This window comes from Labrus mixtus, chromosome 17, assembly GCF_963584025.1.
Source record: "Labrus mixtus chromosome 17, fLabMix1.1, whole genome shotgun sequence".
NCBI classification, from domain to species: Eukaryota; Metazoa; Chordata; class Actinopteri; order Labriformes; family Labridae; genus Labrus; species Labrus mixtus.
In genome coordinates this window covers 23,119,230-23,132,238 of record NC_083628.1, presented here as the reverse complement: position 1 = coordinate 23,132,238, position 13,009 = coordinate 23,119,230, and the positions used below count along the sequence as shown (strand labels likewise).

Here is a 13,009-nt window from a genome sequence, read left to right as displayed (position 1 = left end):
ACACTCTTGCACATATACATGTTTATACATGAAAGGAAATAATAATAATAATAATAATAATAAAAAGAGATAGACTTAACTTAAAAAAACAACTACAGTAACATAAATTTATCATATGAATTCAGAAAAATAATAATGATAATAATAATAATGCTCAAGTTTTTACGTAACATTTCAGATCCAAATGTTGCTAGAATAATAAAATCAAATGTGATGCAGGTATATGAGCGACACATCTTTAGCTTTACGAGCGGTCTTGCTGAGCTTGCATCTGTTCATTTGGAAACTCCTTCTATCTCTTCCACTGCAAACAGCTTGATGACTGTCTGCTGATTCCTTCCTGTGCTGTCATGACTCATATCTCACAGTTGATCACACTGCTAACAACAATTAAAGCATCTGATGTGGATTAATTCAAAGCAGCGAGTGTTGTGTTAGAGGATCATCCAAGTTGAATTAGATTCAGTGTGGCAGAGGATGCATCTCAGTGAGTCCAGTGAGAGTGTTTGTAATGACACTTCAGAGGCTTCCCTGAACTCCGCAGGGTGTTTCCTCTGCATGCTCAGCTGCCTCTTACACAGTCTGCTTTTTAATATTCTTATTTCTTGTATTTTAAGCTCAGTACCTTTCTTTTCCTTATGGACCTATTGCTTTAATTTAGTTATCGTTTTGTCTTTTAAGTTGCTGTCATTGTTTAATTGGACGACATTGTTTTTGAAATGCTCTTTATAAATACAATCTCAATTGGATTGGATGGGATTGGAACATTGCACCCTAATATGACCCCTACCTCCAGGTTTTCACCTTAATAAAACAAGGAGAACTGACTTTGATTTTGATTTAACATAATTAATGTTGAAAATGCTTCAACCCTGTTTTTGTGTAATGTCCAAATAAATCATCACTTCATACTTCCAGGCTTTGGTGAAATTGTTCCTGAAACTTTTATGGCAATCAAACCTTTGAACTGAAATTGCATTGAGAAAATGTATTTCTCTTTCAAATCTAGTGGAGCTCAGGAAGACTTTTTTATCTTCTCTCACACATTCATTATTTTTCCTTCATTCATCTTAGCCACTCCCTCTCTCCCACTTCCCTCCTCTGCCTGCTCTGGTCATCAGCTGATTAGGGGCGTTTACTCTTCAAGTACTAAACCACCCAGATTCTGCCACAACCTCTCTCAACCAATCATCGTGCTGCTGTCAAATTTCAAAATCTGTTTTCCTCTGTTCTGCAGTCAGTCTGTCATTTCAGTGCGATCGCTGTGACCCTCCTCAGATACAACCTCAGAAACCCACTCCTCATCACATCCTGCATTCTTCCATAATGTGATTCACCACCAGTGTCTAGACTCCATCAGGGGGGGTATCCTGTCCTGCTGTCGGCCTCACTTCCCCTCAGTCATCGTGACTAGAGTCTAAACTTTTCCTAAACTTTTCCTAAACTGTTAAATAAATAATTGTTGACCCTTAACTAAGTCTATCCTGATTGAAATATTTGTCTAATGACATGACAGAGAATAGAGAACAAATCTGACCTGAGCGTCAGTGAGCTGGAACACATCTTTATAAGCCAGGTAGACCAGGAAGGAGTTGACACCTAAAACACAAAATGTCAGAGTGTTAAAGAAGTGAGTAAAAAGGAAGATTAAAAAACAGAATATCAGTGTCATATATGTGACTTTATGTTGTGTGTGGTTGTACCATGATCCTTCACCAGCGCCTCCATCTCCTCCTGGATGCCTTTGTGCCACTCAGTGATGTCGACGTGCAGCGAGTAGTCGCAGCAAGACTTGCTGTCGGCCCATTCGCGCCACTGCTCGAAGGCCGAGATGAGGCTGACGCCAGGCTCAGGGATCACGTGGTCAACTGGATAAAAACACACATGACACACACACGCACAGTTAGACACCACCAACACACTGGACCTGACCCTGTTGTGATGTTATCTATAATAGAGGCTCATTATGTTGTTATGTTGTTTGACAGATGTTATCACAGCTGGAAGCCTCCTATTGGTCTCAGAAAGTTACCAGATTCATGACTACTGACTCTTTACATCCACCATCTGCTCATGGTTTTCACCTCACAGTTTAACATTCACGATATGGGCTTAAGATGTCTGTTTTTCACATTTTGAAACTTGTATTAGTGGATATAATTTTTGCTTTGTCAGAGTTGTGCTTCAGGGAAGTCAAGTGACAACATGTGTCCATTGTTTTTCCAATTATGTTCATTCAATTTGATCAACAATACTTTAAATAAGTTGTCAGAACATTGTTAATGATGACCATCATACTTTCCCGGACCACAAGATGAGTTCTTATAAATGCATGTGGACTGATCAGATTTTAAATTCTCTTATTCAACATGCTGAAACATCTATGGGTTTGGATGTTTTTGCTTGATTTAATGACACGTTTTTGGGGTTTTTTAGTCTCTGATCACTGAAGTAGTCTCTGGGTTCGGACAGGCAACTTTTAGGGGCACACCTAGACTCAGACTCAGTCTAGACTGCGTGGGACATACAGTTTAAACATAAGCAAAGCAGATTTTTAACACGTCCTACAACAAAATCCAGATTGTTATCATCCGTCCCCTTTCAGACGGTTTCTAAACTTCTTTCAAATTCCGTTCAAATGTGTCCACCGCCATACATTAAGGTTCCAGACCTGTGTGACCCTGCAACAGTCAGCATTATACCCACGCTGACGACAACATTAGAGTCATCAGGGAGTGTTTGTTCTACTGCGAGGGAGAGAAACTTCATCTGCAAAGTCAGCAGAGGGACGGCCCAGAGCCAAACAGGATTTAGCTTCAATTATCTTTTTTTTTTTTTACAGTCTTCTATCTCTAAGCTAAAGACAGCTATAAAATGTTACTGAACTTTAAGGGTTAGGTATTAAGAGAAAATAGATTTATTCAATCAAACCTCTTTCAGTTTAACAAAATATCTTTAGATTCAGCCTTAACGATTTACGATACAAGGATTTAAGATCTAAGTCGTTCAGTGAGTATTATTCTCTTTAGTCTTTAGAAACTGGATACAAAATGGTCCTCACTATGAGAACCCAAATCTTCTAACTGTTGCATGAATTAGTACAAGACCACAGCAAACACATGGATATTTATAGAGAGATACATACTGTATAAAATTGTGTGAATAAGTATTTAAGAGAAAACATCCAGAAAGGTTTGGTAGTTTCTATAGAAGCAGATGCTAAGTTGTGCACAAATGCTGAAACTCCAGTTTTTGTAAAATGGTTTAGAGTTTAGCTAACCTGAGAAACCTGACTTTGGACTGTAACCTAAAACCCATGATGGACGAGTCGACCTCAGACAGCAAAAAAGATACCTCAGAGATGTATATGAAACATTATGTAAGTTCCTCCCAAAGCAGAAAATACAGTCTGCAGTAACTGTTTGTCAAAAGGGAAAGTTAATTGACTTCCTGGCTGAGTCTTAATACTGTGGCTCATGAATCCTCACAACAGATGGACGGTTTTAATATTTTGGCTCGAGCATAAACAGACCTGGCGTACTGTCTGTTCACATTTAGATATTTCAATTAAAGCCAATCAGTGAATCAACAATCACAGCAATCTCAGGGAAAGACACGGTGCAGATAATTCAGTCTGCGTAGAGTCTCCAAAGGAATGAGAAATGTGAACACACAAACACAGCGAGCGTTCGGCTGCTGACTTACTGATCATGGTGGTTCCTCCGGCTAAAGCGGCCTTGGTCCCCTGGTAGAAGTCATCAGCAGACGTCATGCCTCGATCCGGCATCTGGAAACGCGTGTGCACGTCGAGGCCACCCGGCAATAACATGCGGCCGTGGGCATCGATGGTTTTTACCCCTCCGGGAACAATGAGATTTTCCCCAATTTGTCTGAGGAAAAGAAAATAAGTAGTTAAACACAGAACAGAAAACTACAAAAACAACAAATCTAAAATGAACCAAATGAACATGAATTTTGCAAAAAATTGCAATTTCACAACTAAACTACAACCAAATAACTTGTTTACACGATGTAAACAAACTGAAGATAGGACATCACAGACAGTGGGACTCGGGTGTTTCACCCATTGTAGACAGTCATGACTCACAGAGTTATTTTCAGAGGATATACTTGATTTATATTATATTTAAGTGTGAAAAATCACATATAAAGCCTTTAAATGTCCATTTATTGGGTAACTGTGTTGTTCAAGGTCAAATATGTAAAATGTGTTCTTACTGGAGTTTGTTAGCTGTCAACAGATCCAGCAGCTGATTGTCTGACAACACATCTTACTTCAACAATCTGAGCCTGACAGATGTTTAGGGTATTTTCCTAATAGTTTGTGAAATTAAAAAAGGGGGTTAAAAAGGGTCTCCCACCCTTTACACGACACACTGAGATAGTCTGAAGAGCAACTTAAAAACCCCACTGTTCAAAAGAAAGACACAGGAGGCCTTTTACTTTCTCAATCAGACTTTAGAACACATCAACACTAAACAAGCAGACACTGAACTGGACTAAACATCTTCTGCACAGCTCACTTTGCTTCTTGTATATCTGCCTTGAATACTATATTTGACTTTTTCTCGTATATACACTCCTTAGTTTATTCATATTTATATTTATATCACTTTATTTCTGCTGCTACATTGTGTGTAAGAGAAACTGTTATGACTGGATTTCCCCCTGCTGATGAATAATTTCTGATTCTGATGTTTTATATATTTTTAGTACTATTAATATATACTACTAATATATCCTATAAATGAACATCTGTTAGGTTGTGTTGCGTGCAATATCATGTATTTTATTTTATCAATCAGTCAATCTTTATTTGTATAGCGTCAACAAGTGTTATCTCGAGACACTTTACAAAAAGCAGGTAAAAGACTTTACTCTTTGTTATAGCTTATCCTCTTTCCTATTGTGTAATATATTACATGTGTATTATCTATCTATATATCCCTCTATCTATCTATCCAATAGTGTGTATTACAGGGCTGAATGGATCAGTGGTAACTTTAAAAACACTGAAACTTGTGTTTTTATTGAAGTGGCTTCAGGAACAAGCAGTGAACTCACTTGATGACTCCATCCTCCATGTAAATGTCAGCACAGAAGGACTGGTCATCGTTCACGATCTTCCCCCCTTTGATCAGGAGACGGTCGCTCTGGGAAGCAAAAAGACAATCAGTTATTTAAACTACTTTTATAACATATATCATCAGGACAAACTGTGGGAAGCAGACAGCTGAACACGTTTAGACCGGTCTGGGCTTTTTACAGCTGCCTATAAAGATAAGCTTACATGAGAGTGAGTATCTGATTCAGCTCGATTAGATGCAGCATTAAGTCCATTTGATGAAGCTCACTTTGGGGAAGTGTCATATAAAAGCAGTGGATCGGCACGTGCTCCAGAAAAACACTTCCAACCTGTCGTGTTTACACAGCAGCCTCTGCTTGGCCTTTTTAGGATGCATTTTGATAATAAACACACAGCTAAACACACAAAGACAATGTCTTTCAAACTGGCTGCACCAGCCTTCTCCATCTGCACACTCACACACACATACAGATACCAATAAATAAAAACTGAACACAGTGTAAAAACACACTCTCAATTCTTTTAGGGCTGACCTAGCTGAGACAGATCAGCAGAGGTTTTTCATGTTAAATGTTCACAATGAAGGATTAAAAGAAAAAAGACGGATAAAAAGTGATGCAAATATGCACTTCTAAGCACAAACGTTTTGAATTGTTGAACTGCTCAACTTGTGTAGGACTTGGTAGTGAATCTTTAAACACAGTTTAGGTTTAGGTAAATCATCAGAAAAGTGCACCTTGGTAAGTAGCTGCAGTTACTGTACATGGTTACTGAATTACAAATTGACAAATAGATGCTACAAACACAACTATGGTTTCTACAGGCTTCATTATATATTTTTCTTAATCTAAAAAAGGCTAATCGAGCCATGTCAAGCTCTGCTCCCACATCCATCAGGCTCATGAACAAATTATCTATTTCATGTTTATTTTTAACATCACTCTTGTAACCGCTTATAACAATTATTTATGACCTATTTATCATGCTTTTAATAGAGCCACTTGTATGTGTGTGTTTCTGTTGTTGTTTTTGTGTCTAGCTGTATGCATACTGATGCTCTTTTACACAAATGAAGGTCCTAAAGGATAAATAAACTTATTTGAATTGAAAGGCTCAATGTGTATTCTGAACAAAAACAGGTGTTCATGTTGTAAAGCAGAGACAGAATCTAAGTGTTTCTATTGTCCCTCGTTCTGCTTCTTAACGTCAGCTCTGCTTCAACAGAAACAGTAGTGGAAGTATTCACGGGTTGCAACAATGAAAACAGAAGCCTGCCTGCAGACACACCCCTCCGTCCTCCTCATGTGTTTGTGCTGTCACGGTAACGACGTCAGAGAGGGCCAATCAGAGCACAGGCTGTGTAATCGATCATCCACGCCTCCAGCTGGGACACTTGTCTCTGTGCAGGGGGGGGAGAAGGGGGGGGGGGGGGGTGTCTGCCACCTCCACAAGTCCTGCACCCTGAGGCCCCCCCCCCGTCCCCGTCCCTCACCCCGGTGGCTCGGGCTCTCTGTCCAAAAAGGGAGTGGCAGCTCTGGTCACAAGGACTCCAACATCCCGGCTAACAAAGGCCGCTCTGTTCGAGCTGCGACTGCGAGCTGCTGTGGGGCCAGCAGCTCTGCACCCAACATGCTGCTCTGCAAACGCTCCCTGTCACCGCCCCGCCCTGAGTCTGAGCTGCACTGCAGAAATCTGATTTATCTAACACTTCATTGATTTCATTTTCGTTCATGAGACCTTTTATAGGACTACTCAGCAGAATGAAATCATTATTTGCACACACACAACCAGGAGGAGGTGGAGTTGTTTAGTTTTTTTTAACATTGTGCAAACTCATCAAACACACCTTAAACAACACTCTATTTGTCTCGATTCAGATGGTCAGTAATTTTGTTTTGGATTTTACATTATTAAATCATTCGCAGCTTGCTTGATGTTACTGCAATTGTCTCATTTTCTCGCAGCATGTTTTACTCATTTGCAACAAGTCTTCCCTTGGTTGTATTTGTGTTGGACTTTTGAGTGTTTTTGAATTTGCATCATTTTCTGAATTTTCTGAGAGTGTTTGCCTTATGTAAATAGTTTTGGCCATTGACAATTGACCCTTGACAACCATCGTACAAAACCATGGACATATTAATCAAAAATGTAAGGATCTTTGGTTACAAAAGTTTGTCGAAAAATATTCATGTGATTTTATGTTGATGAAGTTTACACGACTTTAAAATGATTTGAGACAGCAGGACAAAAGATGTGGTCTTTTTTATTCTACATGATCTTCCTACTTGTCAAAACCATCGCCATAGTTACCCACAATACAATTTGACATCAAAACCTTCAGTCCGAGATTCTGATGGATGGGGCCTATTGTAAGAAATAGTGACCTTGTATATTTCAGTGACCAGTTTGTGCTCATGGTCACCAACTGAGGGGTAAAGTAAGACTTTTGTTTTACTTTATAATATTATAGTTATTTTATATTTGCAAAACTATCTGAAAAAGGCACCTTATCTCATCTTTTTGTTTTTACTATAGCTCTGCAGCAACCAGACAAACACACTTATCATCAGAGAGAGTTTCAGAGAGTCACTTCCTCTCTTAAATTTAAACCACACACTCGTGGTTATTCAATGACAGGAGGAAGACAAACGCAAACACACACGTATCTTCATGAGGACTTCAGCTGACCGCAGCAGATCTGGAAAACACTTTGCAGTTATTTGAAGGTGTGGCAACGCTCCGACAGCACTGATGGAACTAATGCAAATAGACGATGTGGTAATCTTCGATCTCTGAGCAGCAGCCTGCTCTGGTGGAGCCACTGGCTGCACTCCAGCCCAGCGCTGGCCTGCGTTCAACCCGACAAACTGCTTTGAAATATGCCATTACATCATGAGTCTCATCCTGACTGTCATTATCACATTACTATGTGCAGTTTGCCAAGAGACCTCAGTCTTCGTGTCAACACTTTGCACACAGACCAGAAACTATGTGAGCCGACACTGAGAGACAAAGTTAACTTTTCAGAAACAATCATTGATTTTTGATCCTTTATGAAGGGCTAAGTCACTATGAGACGTTTCTACAGTGTTCTTGGTCTTGGGATTTCAGTTTTTACACTTTTAGATGCAGGTAATTAGCAGAAGGATTACTTGCCCTGAATCCCCTCATGTGGAATAATCATTTAATTGTTTCAGAGCTTGCGGGGGTTTGGGAAAGAGCGTCTGGTTGTGCTGGATCGAAGCCAAACATGACAGTGACCTTTCCTTCACAGGAACCTCTTCCAGCCTCTCAAACAGGATGTGGACAAAGCTCAGTGGCTTCACTGTTGCTGAACTGCTGTGGTATCATTCCTGACTAGAATAGTTGACCCTGCTGATGTAAATGTCATTCCAGCAAAATGCAATACGGGTAATTTAGTATGGGGAAAAAAAATGTTTTGAAAGTACTTTTACAATGTTTGACTATAAATCCATTACTTTATTTAAATTAGCAGCTTTCTTTGACTTTGTTGTGGTGTCTGCAGTGTTCCCCCTACCATTCTCTTACCTAATGCAATCCCCCACCAATCCAGTAGGAAGGCACAAATTATTTCATATTTGAAATTGAAGACATTTGTGTTCACTCATTAGTTTCAAAAGCATGAGCAAATACAGACTTTTTGATTGGGGCCCCTGACATATCCAGGGGTGGCATGACGTTATATATAAATATATAGCTTAAATATATAGCTGCAGGAGACCAGGCCACCACCCCTTACTGATAAACCTTGGGGGAAACTCTGACATGCTTTTGCTAAACGTGGGGAACAGACCCACTTAAAGGGTACAGAGGCACTGTGGAGGGCAGCCTGCATGACAACATACACAAAATCTGCAGTGGACATTATTGTGAATACATGTGGCTATGTGCTAGCAAGTCTACTAGAAAGAACCGCTTAATCATATATTGGATTGTCAAACAACAAACTGGTGCATTTAACAAAATCATCAACCATCAACAAAGCCGGACAGCCAAAAACTCCATCACCTCAACATAACTTACATCATCATAATATGACCTTAAAACCTCTGTGAGGACTTTTGGTTTGTGTGGATTTATGTATTTAGTCTGTTCTAATGCCGGTCAAAGTTATATTCTGATTTGTGATTTTGCCTTCATATATAAATGTGGATATCAGGATGAGTGACTCTGTACATGTTACTGCTGATGATGATGAGAGACACTTCTAATTGGACTAAATGTCCAACACCTGAACACACAGTAGGTGGAGCTTTGTCTATTTAAGATCATGGTGGGGAATTGTTTGAGAACACACTTGACAAAGGTTAAGAGGGACTGAATCGTTGTGATTTTTTCTAATAATTTGGTGTTTATCAAGAGTAGAGTGCGGGAATTTTTCTTTTTAATGTGAGAGTTTGATGTCCTGCGAACACCTCAAAAACATGGATCACTTTTAAGTGAAAATCCACAAAGAAAAATAACTTTTTTTATTTGTAAAGATTTATATTTGTGATTTTTCTGCCTTTAATGGAGAGATAGGACAGTGGATAGAGTCAGAAATCAGGGAGAGAGAGAGCGGGGAATGACATGCTGGAAAGGAGCCACAGGTGGGACTCGAACCTGCGCCGCCCACCCGGAGGACCAAGGCCTCCATACATGGGGCGCACGCTCTAACCCCAAAGAAAAAGAACTTAAGATAAAGAAGTGGACACGGTGTGAGCGTGGGCTGGAGGTGAGTAAGATTAGGTTTTTTTTCCACAGTTGTTTGGCTTCCTTATTCAGTCAACCTGCTTCCTAATTGGCTATTTGTTTCCTTCACATAACAATCCACAGAGTGTTCAACATGCCCTCAGGCTTTCCCCCCACACAACTTTTCCTAAATATTAAACCTGGTTAATACTTAGGATTTAAAATCGGGGGAACCTCAACGTCCTTCTGAGCAGATCGGATCCCTCTTAGCACATCTCCCACCACAGGAATGACCGGGAAGATAATTGTAAGAATCCATCCAAAAATCTGAACTTGACCTAAGATTGTTGGAAGGGGGAATTGTATTATTGATTGTCTTGCAGTGTGTACCCCGCTTAAGAAGAAATCTCATCCTACTGCGTGCTGTTTATCACTTTGTCTGACAGCTATCCCTAGGCAGATGTTTCCGGACTTAAGAATAACTATAAAGAAACTATCCATTATCATACTTATGGTCTTGTATGTATTTGTAGCTCATAAGGAGGCTATGCTAATGCTTAAGGCTGCTGAGCAGTAGAGAACAGACTGCTGATGTATTGAGCGTGGGAAAATGGATCATTCTCAACCAAAGGCAGTCAGATGAATCTGTCGTAGGACATCATTTGACTCCTGTAGTTTATTGCACATCATTACAAAAAGTTGTTTTTAACATAACGCAGCTGCACAACATGTGAAAACTTCAATGCTGTCTGACAAATAGACCTTCACAAATTCAGGACAAACCTTTGTGTGGTAGCAATGAAAACCTGAGCCAGGGTTAGACGTAACCCGGCAACATTATGTGTTGTTGTTGTCCAAATGGAAAATAACCTGGGAAATTGCATGAAGTAAGGTGGGGAACACTGCCAGGTCAGCACTATGATTTATGTGAGTCCTGGATTATTCAAAAACCAGCCTGCAACCAGAATCACCTCAGTACTTAAATAAACAATCCATTCGTTGTTATTTTCTTTATTTAGAACAGAGCACTGACAGACTGACGGGCCAAACAGGAAGAGCACAATTCCCCAGAGGGATAAATGAGAAACTTGAAGCCCTGGATGGAAATAGTGTTTATCAGGTAGATGTTAGCTTTGGATACAAACTGACCGTGCTACATATTTCTGAATTGTCTCTCCAACTCATATAATTCACTAAAAAGTCAGACGTTGGTTTTTCCCCTAATAAACATGAATAATATTTTTGAGTGATCTCTGAAACTTCCAAGGTAGAAAGAAACTCTTGCACTTCAGCTGCTCCACAAATGGAAGTCGGTGCTCTCAAAAGCACCTTAGATGTTCAAAATAATTCATTAGACTCCTTTTCTCAGACAGGATCCAAAGAAAGTAGTGCATGGAGCTAAATAAATCTGCCTTCAGTGATGTGTGTGCTCCAGTACTTTCTTTGGATCCTGTATCAGAGAAGAAGTCTCACTGAATTATTTTGAATGAATAATCTTTTACCTAAAATATTCTCTTAATTACATTTCTGATTGAAAGTTTCACCTAACCCATATTACTGACATTTAATAGTTCCCTAAATTCTCTCTTACATAAACTTATACTAAGCATCCTCGTCCCATTTTTACATTTATTTCCTGGAAAAGAAAAAAAATAGTCACACTTAAAGAAGAAGTGTGCAGGATTTAGTGACATCTAGTGGTGAGACTGCAGATTGTTACACACACTGACTCAGCCTCCCATTCCTGACTTGCTGGAAAACCTTAGGTGGCCCAAAACTAGCAAAAGTTTTTTTTTAAATATTTTTGCTTTATAACCATCCATTGGTAGGTTTGTACATATTGCACAACCTTAAAAACACACCGTGCAACATGAAGGTGCACCAACACCTTCTCCCTCTGCAGATATAAAGACATGATTCATAGTTTAGCCTTATAGCAGGTTTTCTCTGCTCTGCTTGTTAGCTTGTTAGCTTATTCAGTGATGATAGGATTAGTTATTTTAAGCTACCAGGTAACATGTCATTTACCTGTCGCTCTTTCACCAGAGAGTCAAGCTAATTCAAAAACAATTTAGCCACAGGCAGAGACTGTGCAGTTTGAACAACTTGGTGTTCGGCTCCACCCTGACATCCCCATAACTTCTGACCCTGGGAAACCATCACGGCGGCTGCCTGTATTCTGAATCGAGGCTTTTTATATAAGCAGTCGAGAAACCAGTGGGTAATGTCACATTGGCTGCATCCATTATGCATCCTTTTTAAGTGATTAAACACTCGTGAATAAAGTCTTATCAATATCATATTCCAATTGTTGCCGATATTTCCACCAAAAGGTCACACTGCACTTTTAAATGATCCCTTCAGGGACGTCAAAAACCTTGTCATTGACCTCTCTTCACTGCGTGCTGCAGCTGGAGGCCCAGTGATCCTGATACAGATTTGACTCAACAGTGTTTCCCTTTGTTCATGTGCTGATAGTTAAATAAATAAAAAAGTTCCCTTATACTGTAATCACACACAGACAGACACACACTCTGACTTGTGGCTCTATGAATGGAGCAATTCGCGAAGATATTGAGCGTGAAAAAAAAGGAGGCGGAGCCGCTGGTTGTGTGATTTGGAGAGCAGCATGGTTGTGTTTAATGTGTGAACAGACATCGCCCCGGGATGCTGTGCACTGTGAGATAACAGCAGGAACACACTGAGGCCACTAACAAACTGAGCAGCTCCCCTACTGTACTACAGGTTTACACTCAGACCGCCTGCTGATCCCTCATCCTCTGGGGATTGTAGTCTTTAATCCTGGACGGTCTTATTATAGCCTCACTCTGTTTTCACCGTCAATTAACGTGGACGTTCGAGGTGCAATCACTTCACTGAAACATTTTCCTTGTTCTTGTTTTCCACTTTGCTGTCAACTCCATAATGTTAAAATATTTATATCCCACACTGTTCTGTAAAGGAAGTCAAGATGTTACTTGGGGCGAAAATATTTTTTCGCTCGACTCAGGAGCAAATTAAAAATCATCAAATACCTTGATTGGATTGAAAGAAAAGTAATTCTGATCATTTAAATGTGTAATGCATCACTTGTGTTATTTCAAGAGTATCCATTAGAGCTGCAACAAAAAAAACACTACTCAGCACATGTTGATTATTCGTCTCATTAATTGATCAGTAATTTCATCTTTGATGAACTGAAAACTGTAA

The 13,009-nt window shown here is 39.7% G+C and overlaps 1 protein-coding gene across 3 annotated transcripts in view; it reads right to left on the bottom strand.

The window, feature by feature from the left end:
* Positions 1 to 13,009, bottom strand: part of dpysl2b (dihydropyrimidinase like 2b) — a 32,615-nt gene that overhangs the window by 13,161 nt on the left and 6,445 nt on the right. For all 3 annotated transcript variants that reach the window (XM_061061325.1, XM_061061324.1, XM_061061326.1), the window contains 4 exons: positions 5,086 to 5,174; positions 3,706 to 3,890; positions 1,704 to 1,868; positions 1,538 to 1,599 (listed from right to left, as the gene is read on the bottom strand). In XM_061061325.1, coding sequence (XP_060917308.1) covers positions 1,538 to 1,599; positions 1,704 to 1,868; positions 3,706 to 3,890; positions 5,086 to 5,174 — 501 coding nt within the window. The remainder of the gene's footprint in view (positions 1 to 1,537; positions 1,600 to 1,703; positions 1,869 to 3,705; positions 3,891 to 5,085; positions 5,175 to 13,009) is intronic.